Below are 18233 nucleotides of genomic sequence, written 5' to 3' on the forward strand. Positions count from 1 at the left end.
AGCATGTCAAATGCTTTTAAAACTTTGTGGTTTGCTTGTTTTTTTAATTATCCTCCAAGAGCAGAATCTTGTGGGGTGGTTGGTGGTATGCAGGGTTTTTTTCTTCTCTGAGGTTCGTACTGTAGAAGCAGGTTCCCATCTGCTCATTCCTTCCAACATTTTTTGCACAGTACTTGAAATTCCACTACGAAGACATGATCTGTTGAAGGGAGTTAAGGAGACCTGTTGTCTGCTCCTGCCCACTGTTAAGTTTACTTTGTACATGAGGAAACTAAGTAAAAAAGATGAGTTTTTAATGTTTTCTCTTCCTTTCTTACTATTTATATTCTAGCATCACTGTGTATGAAAACACCTAGCAGTGTTCCAAAGTGGAGTAGATCTTGTGACTGTGATCATAGACCTGCGAAATTCAAGGATTTTCATTGATCAGGAAAGCTGTCTCTTGTCAATTTAATAAGCTCACATCTGTGTTTAGGGGTAACTTGGTGAGCAGACAAGTTAGAGATACCACAACAGGAATTATTATCATTCATAGCATACACTTACTTTACCTGGAATAGGGTTTTTTCGATGTCACTTGAAATATCTTTGCTCCCTGGCTTAAGTATAGTGATTTGATACATCTAATGTGATTGATTCGCTTCATAAAGTGTATTACTTGGTACAAGGGAAGAAAACTGTGTCTCAGTATGTTTTTAACCTTGCAAGCCTCTATTGTGAACAAATGTCTAAGATTCTTTATATGGTACTTGAAATCAAGGTTATCTTTTCCAAGAAGTATGTAGAAACTTGAAAAAGAAAAGCAGAGATTACATCTTTGGTTTCCCCAGCTCAGAAATACCTGTGGTTATGGGTTTTAAGGATCCAAAACTTACACTCCCTGTAAGAAATCCAGTGCTGAGTTCAATTTGCAGTTACATAGCCTTGTTTTAAGCTAAACTGTGTCATATTTTTTACAGAAATGAGGTCAAAATAACAGGCAAGTTGCAGTTACTTGAGGCCTGCTTTAATGTTTAGTTTTCTTATATGCGCATTTAATTGGATGTTTTTTCCTAGAAGTAATGGGATTTTGGTATTGTTCTCCTTTTCTAATAAAGAAGAACATGATGGATTGCTGTTAAACTTGGTTCTTTTAACAAATGTGGTTCTTTTTTATTTTGTTAAACTGGGACAATGATTGTTGAATGTGCAGGTACTCCGTAGTAAAGATCTAGCACTGATGTATTACCATGTCCTGACATTTATTTTAGAAACAGTAAACTGTCTTTGCAGTACAAACCTACATTCCATTGGAATGACTGCTGTTCGACCAAGCTGAATAATTTAAGATTAAAATAGCCCTTAAGGTTTTTATGCCTTAGTTTTACCTCCCCCCTCCTTTTGTGGAGGAGAACGGTCTGCAATAGAGCTTCCATTTCTTCGGAATTACAAACTGAGAAGGAGACCGGTGCTGGGTTTGGCTTGTTTCCAGGGAGCTTTGTAAGAATATTCAGAGGTGGATATCTTTGAGACAGCTCTGCAATTACAAGGAAAAGGAGAAAAAAAAAAAAGGTTTTTTTAAGACTACTCCCTGCTTAGTACAGCTTCTGGGATGGTAGCCGAGGAGCCTTTCCAGTATTCAAAGGAAGTCAGACTTGGTCTGAAACCTCCAGAAGAGCCAATTAAAGGTGTTTCTGCTGGTAAAGTGGAGGACTTTGTGGAATGTACTGATGCCAAGGGAAAGTAAGGGTGGGATTTTCTTTCCTGATTTGTGATTTCTAACATCTTCCGTTTCTAACCAAGTCAAGTTTAAACGCCTTTGTCAATGGAAAGGATGTGTTTGACAGTCAAAGAAGTGAGGAAAGGCCCTTTTCCCTTTAAAAAAAAAAGGAAAAGAAATCTTTTATGACTTCCTAAGAGCAGAGTGGAAACAGTGCTTTAGCTGTATACATTACAACATCCTTGATCATGAGGAGAGTTTTCATTAAAAAACTCATGTTGTAAAGCTTAGATGAACAGAACTTAGCTTTCTGTAAGATTCTCTTTAAGAGGCTAGACTAAAGCTACAATTTCCTTGCTATTTGACTTGAAATATCTCTAACCATGACAACAGTGTGGCTCTACGTAGGCTTTACTTTGAGAAGAACTGGCTGTGGACCTCTGTTTTTTCTGGATGGATTTAGTCCCTCAAAGACAGCTGTTTCCTTTGAGGGATGCGTCTGTATTCTGCAAAGGAGTCAAGGGAAGCTTTTCAGTTCTTGGATTTCAAAGAACTGGCATGCTCCTTTACCCCTTTTCTCCTTGGTGTAATACTGAAGACATGCTTCACTTCCAAAAGGGGGAAAAAAAAAAAAGCTGCTTTTATGAATGTGCAAACAGTGGTCTCCTGCTGCGAAATGCCTGTATAACCACACATTTGACAGAGAAAGAAAGGTTGTTTATCTTCCCTATTTATCTTGGTATGTCTTCATTTGGATGTGTTGTCTACGTGCATATTTTCAGGGCTTTGGGGTTGGAGAGGATGCAGGGCATGCTCTGCCCTGTTCACAGCCTCAGGTGTGGCATGCAAGTAGGTGGGTGTTGCTGAGATGGAATTTCTTTGGTCTCAAGTGCACCCTGAAAGTAAACACTGCCACCACATCTTGATCAGCAGTTACAAGTAAATCACCTTTCTGTGTTCGGATGATGTAGTTGAAGCAGAATTGTAACAACCATATTTGATAGTGAAATAAATGCACTGCATTTAGCAGGTTGAGGGGGTGGGGAAGGATTCACAGATTTACAGATTGGTAGGGGTTGGAAGGGACCTCTGGAGATCATCTAGTCCAGGCAGGTTTTGAATCTCTCCAGAGAAGGAGACTCCACAACCTCGCTGGGCAGCCTGTTCCAGTGCTCGGTCACCCTCAAAGTGAAGAAGTTTTTCCTCATGTTCAGATGGAACTTCCTGTGTTCCAGTTTGTGCCCATTGCCCCTTGTCCTGTGGGGCTGGGCACCATAGAGAAGAGTCTGGCCCCTTCCTCTAGACATCCACCCTTTAGATATTTGTAAGCATTGGTAAGATCCCCTCTCAGTCTTCTCTTCTCCAGGCTAAACAGACCCAGCTCTCTCAGCCTTTCCTCATGCAAGAGATGCTCCAGTCCCTTAATCATCTTCGTAGCCCTCCGCTGGACTCTCTCCAGTAGTTCCTTGTCTTTCTTGAACTGGGGAGCCCAGAACTGGACACAATTTTCCAGATGTGGCCTCACCAGGGCAGAGTAGAGGAGGAGGATAACCTCCCTTGACCTGCTGGCCATGGTCTTCTTAATGCACCCCAGGATACCATTGGCCTTGGCCACAAGGGCACATTGCTGGCTCATGGAAAGCTTGTTGTCCACCAGGACTCCCAGGTCCTTCTCCACAGAGCTGCTTCCCAGCAGGTCAGCCCCTAACCTGTACTGGTGCCGGGGGTTGTTCTTGCCTAGGTGCAGGACCCTACACTTGTCCTTGTTGAATTTCATATGGTTCCTCTTGACCCAACTCTCCAGTCTGTCCAGGTCTCACTGAATGGCCCTGCAGCCTTCTGGTGTGTCGGCCACTCGTCCCAGCTTAGCATCCTCAGTGAATTTTTTGAGGATACACTCTGTCCCCTCAGCCATGTCATTGATGAATATGTTGAATAGGACCAGACCAAGCACGGACCCTTGGATCACAGCACTAGATACCAACTTCCAACTAGACTGCGCCGCTTATCACAACCCTCTGAGCCCTGCCATTCAGCCAGTTCTCTACCCACCTCACTGACCCCTCATCCAACCCACACTTCCTAAGCTTGATAATGAGGATCTTATGAGAGACAGTATCAAAAGCCTTGCTGAAGTCAAGGTATACAACATCCACTGCTCTCCCTTCATCCACCTGTTGGTGGGTTGGGGTTTTTAGAAAACCGACGTTTGGAAACCTTGTGTGAGCCCTTATAGATGACTTCTGGTGAAGTGTAGTTCTGCTCTGTGGTCTGCCCAGGTTGCATCCATTACACCTCCTTTTAAACTTCTGGTCCTCAAAACTTATCTTTGATTCTTGAGTAATAGTTGTGGGAAGCAAAGATGGCATTATTTATGTGGAAATAACAACCAGAAATCTCAAACCAGGTTATTGCCAGAAGTGCATTGCACCTTGATTCTTACAGAAGTTTGTTTTCTTCCAATTTTGTAAGATTAACTGACTAGAACATGAACTGGATTGAGATAGCATTAAAACTTTTAGCTGTCAGTTTGTCCTTATTTCTGGGGTTAGAGAGAAGCATGGTTTAGAAGTCTTTGACAAATATAGTGTCCAGGGCTCTCTTAAACTGTTCATCATTCAGATATCTTTTTCTCCCTTTGCTATGCAGTACCACCCAAAATGTCTGCTTCTTTAATGTTGGCAGAATAAGAACTCAAAAAGCTAAATAGAAAAGAACAATTTCCTTAGCTAAAGAATAAGGATATATCTAACTTAATGGACCCAAAGAGGTTTGGTGTCAAGGGGCATGCCTTGGCTGTGTTACACCCCTGCATCCCTGAGGAAATTTGTCAGCTTCCCTACCTACCTGCAGAATCTTGTTTTTCACAGGTAGAACGCATGGGTGCAGGGTTGAAGATTGTGTATTCAAGCCAGTTCCCTCTTTTGAGCTTTTTAGAAGGAGAAGGGCTGAAGCACGTTCAGCCAAGACATCACTAAAGCAGTTTAATAAAACAGCATTACTGTGTTAGTATTTGTTGCTTGCTTTTTTTCTCTTTGACTCTCCCCTTCCATCCATGTCCAATTTTTATCTTCCCAAACCATTTGCAATTTGCATGTCTTAGTCCATCCTACAATGTCTGTATTTCATTGTGTTTTGGCTAGCTGTTCTTGAAGTATTTTCATTCCTTCCAGGTTTGTCTGTATTAGGTTCTTGAGTCTTTTGCGGGTGAGGAGAGGGTGAGGAGTCTTTTACCCTGAGGAGAAGAACCTGGGGGTGTTGGTTAATGAGAAGTTCAACATGAGCTGGCAATGCACGTTTGGGGCCCGGAAAGCCAACTGTATCCTGGGCTGCATCAAAAGAAGCGTGACCAGCAGGTCGAGGGAGGGGATTCTTCCCCTTTACTCTGCTCTCGTGAGACCCCACCTGGAGTGCTGTGTTCAGTTCTGGGGTGCCCAGTACAAGAGAGGCTTGGAGCTGTTGGAGCAAGTCCAGAGGAGGCCATGAAGCTGATCAGAGGGCTGGAGCACCTCTGCAATGAAGACAGGCTGAGAGAGTTGGGGTTGTTCAGCCTGGAGAAGAGAAGGTTCCAGGGAGACCTTATAGCAGCCTTCCAGTACCTGAAGGGGCCTACAGGAAAGCTGGAGAGGGGCTGTTTACAAGGACTGTAGCGATAGGATGAGGGTTAATGGTTAAAGAGGGGAGATTGGGATGACATCTGAGGAAGAAATTATTTGTGATGAGAGTGGTGAGGCACTGGAACACATTGCCCAGAGAAGCTGTGGATGCCCCCTCCCTGGAAGTGTTCAAGGCCAGGTTGGATGGGGCTTTGGGCAACCTGGTCTAGTGGAGGGTGTCCCTGCCCCATGGTGGGGGGATTGGAACTAGATGATCTTTAAGGTCCCTTCCAACCCAAACCAGTCCGTGTTTTTGTGGTTCTATTTCTGCACTATGGCTTGTTGCAGTATTTTACCCAGTAATACAGGAGACCTGAGTATTTGATTGGAGATCCAGTTTGTGGTAGAGGAATGGAAAGCGGCTCCAGCACAAAGGTCTGCAACTGAAATGATATCCTAGTTAGACAAGCATTTAATCTGGCAGCAGTGCCAGCATCCTTCTCACTGTTGCTTTTCTTATGCTGCCGCCTTAGCTGTGCTGGCATAGTTGTGCTTGCTTCACAAACTCAGTCCAAGTTAAAATGAATGATTGTTTTAGTGGGTTTTTTTAAATCCAGATCAGTTCCACAATCTTGTCAGCTGCATCACTCTTGCAGACTGACACAATTGAGAAAACTAGAGAGGTAAGGAAATGCCTGTTTATGCTGGCACTGCTCAGGTCTGCGGTGTTACTGCACCACCAGGGAATAGGCTATTAAAGCCTTATATATGAGCATCCCTCATCGTGCACTGCAGCATTCCTGGTTTCCAAACACTTCTCAATGACATTGCCTATCTTGAAAGAGGGCAAGAGGCTTGTCAGTCTAACCCTCAGTCACTGAGACTAACTTGTAGCCACAATTCCACCCATTCAGCTTCATCTCTGTCCTCCGAGTCTTCCCCCTTTTCAAACCTGCCCTATTTTGACCGGATATCTGGACAAAAGGTAGCGGATGCTGTGTCTAGAGCGGAGCTGGTATACACAATACTGATTCTGATTGACTACCGGGTAGCCAGAAGTCAAACACGCTGCTTTCCAACTGCTGTATGGGCCAGATGTGCTTTATTGCTTCTTTGTGCCTCCTAAACCAAGAGTTATAGAGGATTGAGTATGTGGTAGGGCAGTTCTAATGTATCTACTGCTATCTGTAAAGGAGAATGCAAATGTGTTATACAGGAAATTTTTTTATCTGCTTGGTTTCTCTTTTCAAATAGTTCTTATTATAATATAGTACAGGGGTAGCAGGTTGGTCAGACAAAGTTCTTTCACATTCGGTGGAAGGGCCTATGAACACTAGCTGGACTCAGAACCACGCCAGGTAAGTATTTTTGGTGTTATAGGAATCTGCTGTATACAGAAATGGTTACGTATCCAAATCTGATTTCTACATGTATACGGTAATATATGTGCTTTGAGGCAGTGGAACTTTTTGATGTATAAAAGCAGGCTGGAGTGCACTGATTTCTAACATCAATTAGATATGTGTAGAAATGTATAAAGGCATTCCTGATCTGGTAAAAGAGACAGAAAATAGGTACCTTTTACCTTTTTTCCCCCTTCCTTTTCTCCGCTACCAGCCTACATGCATTGCAACAGATGGCAGGGCATAGTTGTATTGCTAGTTATATGTGCCTCCCTTCTGCGAACTTGAAAAAAACACCAAGAGCTCAAAACTACAGACCTGCAAATGTAAGCAGTATAAAAAAGACGGTAGATGATTCTGTGATACTCAGACTTATTATAACAGACAAAAATGCCCTTGGTCTTTACAATGCCTGTTTTACTTGTGCAAAATACTCAATAGCCTTGGATGAGACACACATGCAAAATAATGTTTTTTAAGAACAATAGAAATAGCCCTTTGACGTTTTTCTGAAAACACCTAGATCTGCAGGTAGCTTCAAGTCACAGAATCCTAGGATATCTTGAGCTGGAAGGGACCCATAAGGATCATCAAGTCCAACTCCCTCCTCCTCGCTGGACTACCTAAAACTAAACCATGTGACTAGGCACATTGTCCAGACGTTCTTTGAACTCTGACAGGTTTGGTGTCCTGACCATTTTCCTGGGGAGCCTGTTCCCTTCTCAGTGAAGAACCTTTTCCTCATGTTCAGTCTGAACTTCCCTGATGCAGCTTCATTCCATTTCCTCGTGTCCTATCGCTGGTCATCGGAGAGAGGAGATCAGCGCCTCGCCCTCAAGTCAAGAGCACATCCTGCGTTAGAGTTTCGCGATACAGGACTGGATCCAAGGAAGCTCCTAGTCTTTGCAAGTGCAACTGAGGATAGGGGATAGTGAGATCTAGATGTTAAGCTTCTGGAAAAGTAAACTTACTGTCAACATTTAGAAAACTTTCATGTTTAGTTAGGAAGCCATACCAATGTGCAATAGGATCAGAAGAGTGCTGATTAAGACTGCTTTCCAGGAGACCGGAAAGCACCGCTGTGCCGGCTCTGTGTTTGTCATCGCTGTCGGTGTGTGCTCGGAGGTTCCCTGTGGAATGACGTGTGGATGTTGGGAGGCACTTTGGATGACTGATATGTCTATGGCTTAAGTGTGAAAGATGCTGAAGCACTCACATGGATGTGTTGCTTGAGTCGATGGTGTCTGTGGGCTTGCACGGTGACAAAATCGTAGGCGTGAGAATAACGTGTTTTCAGGCTATAGTTGCAATATATACTTGTTGCGTCAGTGGCAGAGTTCTTGTTCAACCGGACCAGTTCCCCAATCTGGTTTATCACGTGATGTACAAATGTGTTTCCTGGATGAGTGAAGGAGAGAGAAAGTGGCATGATGATGAGAAAAAGAGGGACGTGGGCTTTTCTCTTTGAATGTCAGACATAGTGTCATCAGAGGACAACCCATGTTTTGGTGTTGTAGGGACATGGAATCTTCTTTTATGGACATTGTGAATTAATTTGCATCAGAGGTTCCTAGTTTGCTTTTGTCCATCTCTTCATTTAAGGTCCCCATATAAATCTCTCATCAGGAATTAACATACTTTTTATATAAATAGCATTTGACATATTTCAAAGTGCTTCACAACCATGAACACCGTGTCCCTATGTCAGAAGCGCTACTTAAAGACTTTCTCTAGTGCAAGACGCTTTCTCCTTCCTACTAAATAGGGAAATTAGGTTTGTAGTCACACTGGGAGTATATTATTCCAACTTCAGTTTATTCATAGTAACACATCAGCGTTGTTAATTTACAAGCAAGCAATTCATTTTCACTCATTTACAGAAGCACGAGTTATTATTGATACATATGGGAGAGCCTAGGGCATCCTGTGCCTTTTGGCCTTTCTCTGGTCTGTTTTGATTTTTCAACAGCCTCCTAAATATACTGTACTGTAAATTCTATTTTTGGACACATTCTCTTATTTAGGACAAATATTAATTTATTTTTCAAATTAGCTGTGTTGAATATCTGTGGGTTCTTTAGACAAATGAGTAAAAATGAGTGTTTTCTAGCTATTGAAAAAAACCCACTTTTTCTCCCCTCTGGGTTAAAGCAAGGGAACGGTGACCTATCACTTCCCTATCATTGATAGGAAATTCCTCTAAGGGCTTCCCGTTCTCTTTTGCTCAGCTGTACTAGCCTGTTTTCTGTTTGGGGTATAAATGTTAGCTCTGGAAACTTAATTAAAGTAAATGTGATTGCAGTAAACATTATTCAACTGGCATATGGTTGTGTGACTTCCTTACAGTTGGTAAGAGTTTTATGAGAATGACAACAGACACATGAAAAGTCCTCATAGAAATTTATATTCATGTCGGTATCCCGTGTACACCCAAAATGAGATCTCATTTTGGAGTAGATTTCTGCTGGAGTCAAGCTTTCCTACAAGTATTTCTAGCTGTGATTAATTCAAGGTTTTAAGTTTGTAGTCCAGACTGAAACTTTGGTGTTCCTTACCTGTTTTTTTCCACTTATGAATGCATTTGAGGAGCTTCCCGAGGTGAAAGGCTGGTTGTAGTCAAGTCTGGAGAGATTTCAGATTTCTTTGGCTATGCTTCCAGTTAAAATATTGTCCTGACATATCTTAGTGGCTGATTTTAGTCGCTATTGTGCAGTGGTTAAGCAGTTAAATTGTTTGTCTGGAAACTTCTGATTAAGCATTCTGATCACTACCAGGAAGAACATCAGGCATGCTTCTGGCAAGGCTCCTCACGTGGCGACCATGAAAGGCGGAGAAGCTGTCACCCAGCCTGGAGTGATGGCGATGGCTTTGTTTGACACTCCAAGCATCTCCACTTGGTCTGTGGAGGCTGTCCAGAACCCGAGGAGACTCTACGCGTTGTTTACTACCCAGAGTTAAATACACTGACCCGATTATGGCTGCGGTGCCAGTGCAAGTCTTGGAGATTAATCTCGTACTGTTTGGAAATAGCAGCCAGATAAAACAAACTCTGTCCCGCTGCATGGGAACTTACTATAGTGTTTACATGCTGCGCTTCCCCTGGTGCGAGCTCCTGTTGCTGAATGAACCGCGCTGTTGTGGTGCCGGTTTATGTTGGTTGAAGGTGTGGCTCTAAATATTTTTAAATTCAACTTCTCTGGTTTATTAGTAAAAAAATAAATAAGCAAATAGATGTTTTACTTGAGAGGCTTCCCCTGTAGACCAGCCATTTTGAGTGTCTCAATCACCGCATTTCCTCATTTCTTCATTTTTTGATTCTGGCTATGGTTTGTCGGCATCTGGAATGAGCTTTGTGGCATTCCTAAACAAGAGAGAAGAGAAGCCACTTAACGCGTTTGCTTTACGTAGAGCATCGCTTCTTCCTTTCTGGGCATACAGAAGTTTTTAGAATGTATTTTCAAACACTTGCACTTGATCTCCTTTGCACCAGTGCTGCTATCTCCTTAATGGTTATGTTTAGTCGACTTTTTCTTGAGTCGCAGTATGTACTAATTGTTGTGAATTATTTTCTTGGGGTAATACCAACTACCTGGCCAGAAGGGATGGGGTACCCTTCTTATGTAATTTAGAAAATCCATTTACTTTTGTATTATTATTTACTTTTGGTTCTGGGATAGGTTTAGAATTGACTGATAATATAAAAAGGATAGAGGCTTAAAAATCTCACTCGCTTTTGGTGGGAATTAAGGCATCTGACTTCTTCAGACCTTTTGAAATCCCAGCCTAAAAATTAGAGAGGTTCCGAGATGTCTGGCTTGGTTCTTTCCTGAGTTAAATACTAATGGTTTCAGCCGAGCCTTATGTATCAGTATTCTTGGTGGTTCGTGGTCATAGATAATTTTGCCTTAAATCTTTTTCTTTCCAAAGCCATTTCATATCACAGCAGGCATAACTATCGTTTAAGAACACGTACCCCCGTTTTCATTATCAAGTGACAGCATCAGAGACAAGAGGGAAGGGGTGGATTTCCGAAAACAAGCGCCGCTTGTTATGTACTCTATGCAGGGTGCGGAAAGAGATGAAAATGAATGAATCTCTTCTGTTTGCACGTATATAGAAAAGCTGGCAGCGTTCCCTTTCGAGGAGAGCACGCCTGCCAAAACGTTAGGCTTTACTAACTAAGCAGAGATTGTACTTTGGGTGAAGAAGAGGTTAAATGTGTCTTTGTCACTTCTGAGAGTACTTGGTGGTTGGTATGTGTTTCCTGGGATACTGTTCTCCTGCTGTCCTTTGAAGTATTTGATACAGAGACCCTTAAATACAGGCAAGAAACAAACTTAACCAATTTTTGTAGCTGTGGTCAGTATATTTAAATCAGATTCAAAACTGTTCCCTGCCCCGATAATAGATCTGTGGAATTTGCTGGGGAAGGTTGCAAAAAGTTAACTGCTTTGAGAGGAGACAGGATGAGTAACTGGAAGAGTTTCACTGAAGGCTGCTGAATGACAGAAAGAATGCTTGGCTCAGGAAATCCACTCGAATAAAAATAGAAAAATAGTCAGAGGATGGGAAGGCACTTAGGGGAAGTGTCCTATGTGCTTACCTGGTGTCGCCTCTTCCCCCGGCATCCCTCTGTGGCCACTGCGGTTGTTCCTTTAGTTGTTTTACCACTCGATCTGCGAGGAGGTTACTTTTGTTTGCGTCGGACATTTGTCCCAACAACTTGGGCACCTTCTGGCTGCCAGGACTCAGCTGTTGCTGGTTAGTCTGTGCGGTGCTGCCAGCTGGTAGTGCCACTTGAAAGCTTTGGTTGCCAGGGTGTTTTGAAGTCTCCCTCCCACATGATACAGTTGTCCGCAAGCATCTTGCATGCTTTGCTGTTTGTGTCCATCTTTCTTCAAGTGTGGGGCTTGTCATCCACGTAGCAGTGGATGGCCAGCTTCTGGACATGGAAGAAGACAAGAGTGTTGGGAGGCACTGCTGGTACTGATGATGCTTCTGATGCTCATACCGCTGCTGTTGGAGACAGGGTGCTGGACTTGATGGAACCTCTTCTGACTCGGACTCCATGAACTTACTAACACGGCTTGTGTTTCTTTCTTGTAGCCTCAAAAGATTTTTTTTTTTTACATTTCACTATGCACTGTGTCACTTCTGGAAGATTATTTAACGGTTGCAGTTTGATAAGATGTATGAGCTGTTATAACAGCTCGCTATCACCTTACCAAAAGCATGATTCCACTCCTACATGTGTCACCTTCCCCCTCTATTCAGATTTAGTGCTTAATTCTCTTTTTGCAGTTAGTTTTCCTCTTGCTGAATTTGCAGAATCAGGGTCCTAAACAATTTAGTTGGGATATACAATAATAAATTTTAGGACATGAGGTCATCCCGTAAAAAACCTTTTGCCTGACTCAAGTAGCTCACCTCTGGCTCCTGTAGTACTTACTGTTGGCTACGTGTTTTCTGAAATTCTGAGCAGCTTGTACGTTTGTGCGTGTATATACGTGCGTATGTATGTATATATCTGTGTATATACACACTCACGCATGAACATTTTCAGTAGGAAATTCTGAAGCCATTACAAGCTCAGGAGCAAAGGACTACGAATTCCTGAAAGATGTGTCTGGGAGCAGCGATAGCCCGTGCTCCTGCTGAGCTCTAAACTCCGTGCTGGCAGGGATCGGCCGCCTTGCAGAGACACAAGCCTTACCTTCTACCGGGTCGTGAGGCAGCAATTCTGATCTCCTGCTGACTTTCTAATCTGGCTAAGAGCAGGACGGCCTGGCACGCTGCACCTCAAAGGTTGCTAATCCATGCTTTGCTAACACATTTGATTTTTAGTTACTGCGTGTTAGACCTTTCAAAGGTCTGACACGGAAGGGAAACGGCGATCTGTTATGATTTTTCGGAAGGGTTCCTTTTCCGGTGCAAGATCCTCAAACTATGAAATTTACTTCAGGATAAACAAGTAGGACATTTTTTTTAGTTGAGAATCTTCCTAAATAATTGTCTCTTGCCTCATTTTATAAGAGATCTGTGCTGAATCACAGGAGAAAATTAAGTGTGGGGAAGAGGAGGAGGGAAACCAAGGGGCTGTGATGTGACCTACCAAATCCTGGCTGTTGGGACACTAAATAGGATGAAAGTCTAAGATGATTTTCCAGTTGTACCGGGAGAGAGACTTTTAATGGCTGGTGGTGGGTTGTTTTTGAGCAAACACATCTTGCTTTCATCCACAAATCTGCTTTTTATATTTTGGCTTTTATGTTATTCTGTTTTACATAGAGGAAATGGTGGCTTAATTCTGATAAGATGCATGGAAATGTATTTACTGATGTTTTGTGAAGCCATGCTGGTAAAACTTCAGAAATTGTAAATATTTGTCTGAAACAGCTTACAGTTGAACATGTTTAGTATGCTTAATAAAGGTCATATCTGTTTTCCTACTTAGTATTTTGTATAGGGTATGACATTGTTACATTTTAAAGCCTTATCGTGGAATTTTTAGAAAATATATGTTGCTTTTTACGACTTGTAAGGAGTGTATGTCTCTCTGTTTTAGGGCATAATTCAGAAGATTGTGGACAGTCACAAAGTGAAAAATGTGGCCTGCTATGGATTACGACTCAGTCATCTGCAGTCTGAGGAGGTTCACTGGCTACACCTGGACATGGGGGTGTCCAATGTGAGAGAGAAATTTGAACTAGCCCACCCTCCAGAAGAATGGAAGTAAGAGCATAAATCTGTTCAGTGTCCAAAGTCATATAAGTCTTTTGAATGTGTCGTAAAAAATGACTTTCTAATTTGCATTATTAAGGAAGATCCTCGTGTGGTGGAATAGAGGTAGTGGAACAGTGGGGGGGTATGGAGAAAACAAAAAAAAAAATCCAAAACTTTTCACAAAGAGCTGGAAGAGGTGTTTTGTTTGTTTTAAGGGTTTTTTATTGCTGTAAGGGGGTTCCTGCAAACTGAGAACAGCTATGGGTAACCCGGTATTTAGAGGTTGCATAAAGTAGGAGCAGAAATCTCCTAGTAATTTGTCTGCAAAACTTCTCATATATCTGGTGAACCAACCCCATCTCAAGTTTTGTAATCCTTAAAGTTTTAAGATAAGAATCCTATTTCTATTTGTGATATTAGCACACCTCTGAAAATTTAAAAGGATAAATCTTGTTACTTAAATGAAAACAAGAAAATATTGTTAAGTACTGGATATATTTAGATATAGGCTAAGTAGGAGAAATGTCATTTGAAAAGACTGAAATGCAGTGAATAGATCAGTTTATCTCTTCAGTTGTAAAACTTTTCACTTGTAAAATTATTTATTGGGTAATGAATTGAGGCCCAGAGTGATGTGTGACATCTGCCTTCCTTCTAACTGGGATCTTCTTCAGTTATACCAGGAGCAATGAACAATAGGAAGGTAGCTGCAGAATTTTGTTTTTCAAGGCCTAGGTACATTTGCTGAGATATTTTCGTTAATTGGTTTAAAAAAGTGGTATGGCTTATGCTCTGTTGAAGGTTGAGTTTTCTTCAGCTTTTTAGCAGAGTAAGCTGAAAGGGCAAAGAGCAAATTGATGGTGCATGCTCAGGAGAGAATGTAGGCTGGAGAGGAAGGAGGGAATTATCCACTTTCCTGCTAGAAAGACAAGAGGAATCTAAAATTCCTTTTCAGAAAGACACGATAGTCTACTAGAGAAGATGGGGAGCTCAGAGTTTTAAAATACCATTAAACCAAATACAGTGCTAAACACATGGGGGAACAAACGCTAAAAAGGAGGTTACTGTGGTTACTAGTTCATTGCCGGAGTTTTGTTCATGTTTTTCTGCGGTTTATGTTCATGACCACAATTTGTGCAGAAGTTGCTAGTTATGTTAAAGGCCACAGATATCTTCTGCAAAATTACTGTAGTCTATACTTAATTTCTTGCAAATGGAGTTGATACATACAAGCAGACGTTGCAGTTGGCAATTTTCAGTTTATAATTTTCTTTTAAGGGCCTGATTTTAACAAATGCAACAAATTCCAACAAATTGGAAATGTTTAAAACTTAGGTTTCGGAAATATTGCATGTTCTCTTCTGTGCATGTTAAATTTTATTGTTTCTGGGATGTGCATCAACGTTTTTACTTCTGTACCTCACAAGAAATTTTTCATTTATAGCACTGTGCAGTCACAGCTTAGGAACTAGGGGATTCCCGAATCCTTTCCGTGACAGTAGTGCAGCGTATAAGATGTGAATAATTTATGCTATGGAAATTTGTTACGTGGTGTCCAAATGTCACTTCCAGTTTTTTTAAGCGATGCAACTCGCATTGTGCACATTGCAGAACAAAGTTAATCAGTTTTAAGGCAAATTTTAGATGATTGTTTTGAAGATTGTGGACAGGAATTGTATAGAACACTCATGAAAGAGCTATGATAAGATGTAAATTATTCAATACCTTTCCGGAGTGTCATTTAACGTTTTATCGAATACATGCAGCCTGACATACCTTTTAAACCCGTGGAGATTTGCTGTGCATAATCAAAACGCTGCTGTCATATTTGTAATACTGTAACACAGAGTGTTTAAGATCATATGACAGTACTTGTAAAAATATTTAGATTAGTAAAGGGAGTGAAGTCTTGGAATAGTTCTTAAATTAAAAGCTTCCTATAGTGTTAATAAACCAGTAACTGCTTCTCGTGTGATTTATTTTTTTTTTAAATAATCTAAATTAAAAAGGCCATATATTCAGTCTTCAGAAATTAGATCTCAGATATTCACCTGGACTAATACTAGAAGTTACACTGATCATCAGTAGTTGTACACAAAAGTTAGCAGAATAAGATCCGTCTCCCATATACACAGCTTTTGCTGTATTATTTATAATTCTGCAGAAGATGGACTAGTGGAGGGGAGAAAAAGGGATATGCGTCTGCTTCAGATGGCGAAGCTGTAGTTAGAGCTTAGGAAGAGTAAATAATAGTAGACTTCAGGGCAACAAACTCACCCAAAATTCCATCACTGCAAATTTTCTTCTCTCTTTCTGTGGCAAATAGTTCAGTTGCAGAAGCACGCACAATTTAGCTTTGCCAAACTGCCAGTGGATAACCTCAATTACGTGGCAAAAGACGAACAGGAAATCATTGTTTACTGGAAGTCGTCTTTTCCCACCCTCATGTTTGCTTTTATATACTACTTTGACCACCTTCTTGCTAAAAAAAAGTTTGGATTTTGCACGAGATAGGAAAGGTTTGAACTATCCTGTAGGTTTTTAAAAAATAAACAATCAAGAAAGTCCTAATACTTCAATTTTTCCTACAAAGAAGAAAAATTGGCCTTAAAATTTAGGTAAAAGTCTTCTGTTAACTGTGCCTGCATCTTCAATGTGTGTTTACTTTCGGAATGTCCGTGTTAGTTAACTATATCAAACAAAATATCCTTTTTCCATTTTATTTTATTCTCTAGCAACAAAGATAATTCCGTCCAGCACTGGAAAATTCCAAATGCGTCTAAATGATCAGAGCGCACTGATGTGTCTAAATGCCAAAAATGATCAGAGTTGTAATTATTGGAACTGCTCGCTTATTTGTTTGTAGCAGTTTATTCAGGAAATAAGTATTCTGGAGTTCGCTATGTTTTATGTCACGTTGGGTAATACTGTCTTATTTCTTTGAGATATGCAAGATTTAGCACTACAGAAGCATTGTATAATTTGAGTGTAATTCCGTGCAGTTGCTTTAGAATAACTGTGGTCTTCCAAATGCGGTCTTGAAAGGTGGTTTTGTTCATTATTGAATTCCAGTATCACTGCTGCTGCTAGCTTGATCTTACAGTAGCATAAATTGTTGATTCTTCATTTGCTTCTGTGAAGGCCTGTATACCTGTGCATGCGAGATGATCCCAGATGACAAGTGAAATACAAACAAACAAAATCCAGAAGCTTTTTTTATGGGAAGGCAAGAGAGACTGGAGTGGATTTGTTTGTTTCAGGTTTCCTTTTAGTGTTTTTGCTAGCAAGGCAGACCTGGGCATGTGTTAAACTCACTTTTTAATGAAGAAATTAATCTTCACTTGTAGTAGTGTTATTTTAGTGACTGGATGTTTCCAGGGGCACGAGGGTGATAGATGAAAGAGCCTTCCTCTCTTAACCTTCATCTTTACCCCTGTAGAGCTATGTGAACTAGGCTCAGCACGATGTGCCAAAGCACTGTTCCATTTGCTGGTTTTTTTTGTTTCACAAGGGGAGAATCAAGAGGTTTGAATAAGAAATTGTTCCCCTCAGGGTAGACATCTTCCAGTTCTATACTTAAAGTTTGTAGGTAGAGCAGGTGCTTGCAACCAAGCAACGTTCGTGCTTTGGCTCTAACAGGCAGAAGATGCCCCAAAGGAAGCCCTAATGCTTAGCTGCAATACAAATGCCTTGGCACTGACAAAGCACCCAGACCATCTGCAGAATGATTTAATGAGTCGACTAAGTTGATCTAAAAGCTCTGTACCTCTCCTCTCCACAGTCCACCTTCTCCTCTCTTTTGCTTCCAGTTATCCAGTCCTTTCCCTTTTCTTCTATGAGCCTTAAAGCTTGTCTGATCCTTCAGTGAGCTGATTCAGTTCATTAAACTCTTACACAAGGTTATTTTCTCCTTCCTTCCCCTTTTTGTTCCCATCTTCTCCTTTCTGGTTACTTTTCTGCTGATGTGAACTGAATCGGAACCTGCTGGAAGCAACCTGCGTGGTTGGGACTAGTGAGATTTATTTCTTTCAGTACCACAAAATATTAAGAGTCGGATCATCCTTTTTTATCTCCACCAACTGCCCAGATGCTCGTTACTCAAAGGGAAGCTCCTAGAACTTCTCAGTAGTGTATGCTATGTTGCGGACAGGTCACTTCACCGTACAACTTAACTCTGTTGATGCTCAACTTTCTGCAGGTCTGAGTGGAGGCCCATAGTGTGTGTCAGTGTGTGCATGGAAGCATCTATACCGCAGTATGGATGCAGAGCAGCAAGTAGAATAGTAGTCTTCTGGTTTTATCAAAGATAAGGGAAGTGATCATCAGCTGGTATACTTGCTCAAAAAGCAGACCTGGTTTGTGAGAAAGGGACGTGTCATCCTCATCAGTTGGCCACGTTTCAAAGACAGTGTATTTAGAGGATATTGTAAATCGAGCCAATCCTTGAGTTGGCCTTTGGAGGTCAGCTTCTTCATTCCCATAGGTGTAGTCAGAGATTAGTTATAAATAGGTAATGAAGGTCACTCTCAGTGATTGTCCCAGCCAAGCTGTTTTGCCTTAACTGATTTTCTCATGAGATCCTGTTGCAAAAAAGCAGTACTTCTCATGGCTTCTCAGTTAAGAAGACAAGTTCCTGTAGAGAAGAAAAACTGCTTTTCCTGTATTTTTTTATCCTAGAGAGTAAAGATGTTCTACATCCTGGTCTAGATCAGGGTGACTCAGATAGTACGTATGCTGCTGAAGGTCTGAGATCAGTTCCACATGCAAATCTTCAGGCCTGAATGGTCTCTAATTTTTGGCTCGTAGGATGAC

The 18233-nt window shown here is 41.4% G+C and overlaps 1 protein-coding gene and 1 long non-coding RNA gene across 21 annotated transcripts in view; one reads left to right on the plus strand and one right to left on the minus strand.

Moving 5' to 3' along the window:
• LOC142600292 (uncharacterized) overlaps positions 1 to 18233 on the minus strand; it is a 429271-nt gene that overhangs the window by 394006 nt on the left and 17032 nt on the right. The window lies entirely within an intron of this gene.
• PTK2 (protein tyrosine kinase 2) overlaps positions 1 to 18233 on the plus strand; it is a 224129-nt gene that overhangs the window by 91382 nt on the left and 114514 nt on the right. For 18 of the 20 annotated variants that reach the window (XR_012833679.1, XM_075743219.1, XM_075743225.1 and 15 more), the window contains one exon: positions 13264 to 13430. The exons of the other annotated variants lie outside the window; for them this stretch is intronic. Coding sequence is in view for 17 of the 18 variants with exons in the window: in XM_075743219.1 (XP_075599334.1) it covers positions 13264 to 13430 (167 nt within the window). In the remaining variant the exon portion in view is untranslated. The remainder of the gene's footprint in view (positions 1 to 13263; positions 13431 to 18233) is intronic. 20 annotated transcript variants of the gene reach the window in all.

Source organism: Balearica regulorum, chromosome 2 (assembly GCF_011004875.1).
Source record: "Balearica regulorum gibbericeps isolate bBalReg1 chromosome 2, bBalReg1.pri, whole genome shotgun sequence".
NCBI classification, from domain to species: Eukaryota; Metazoa; Chordata; class Aves; order Gruiformes; family Gruidae; genus Balearica; species Balearica regulorum.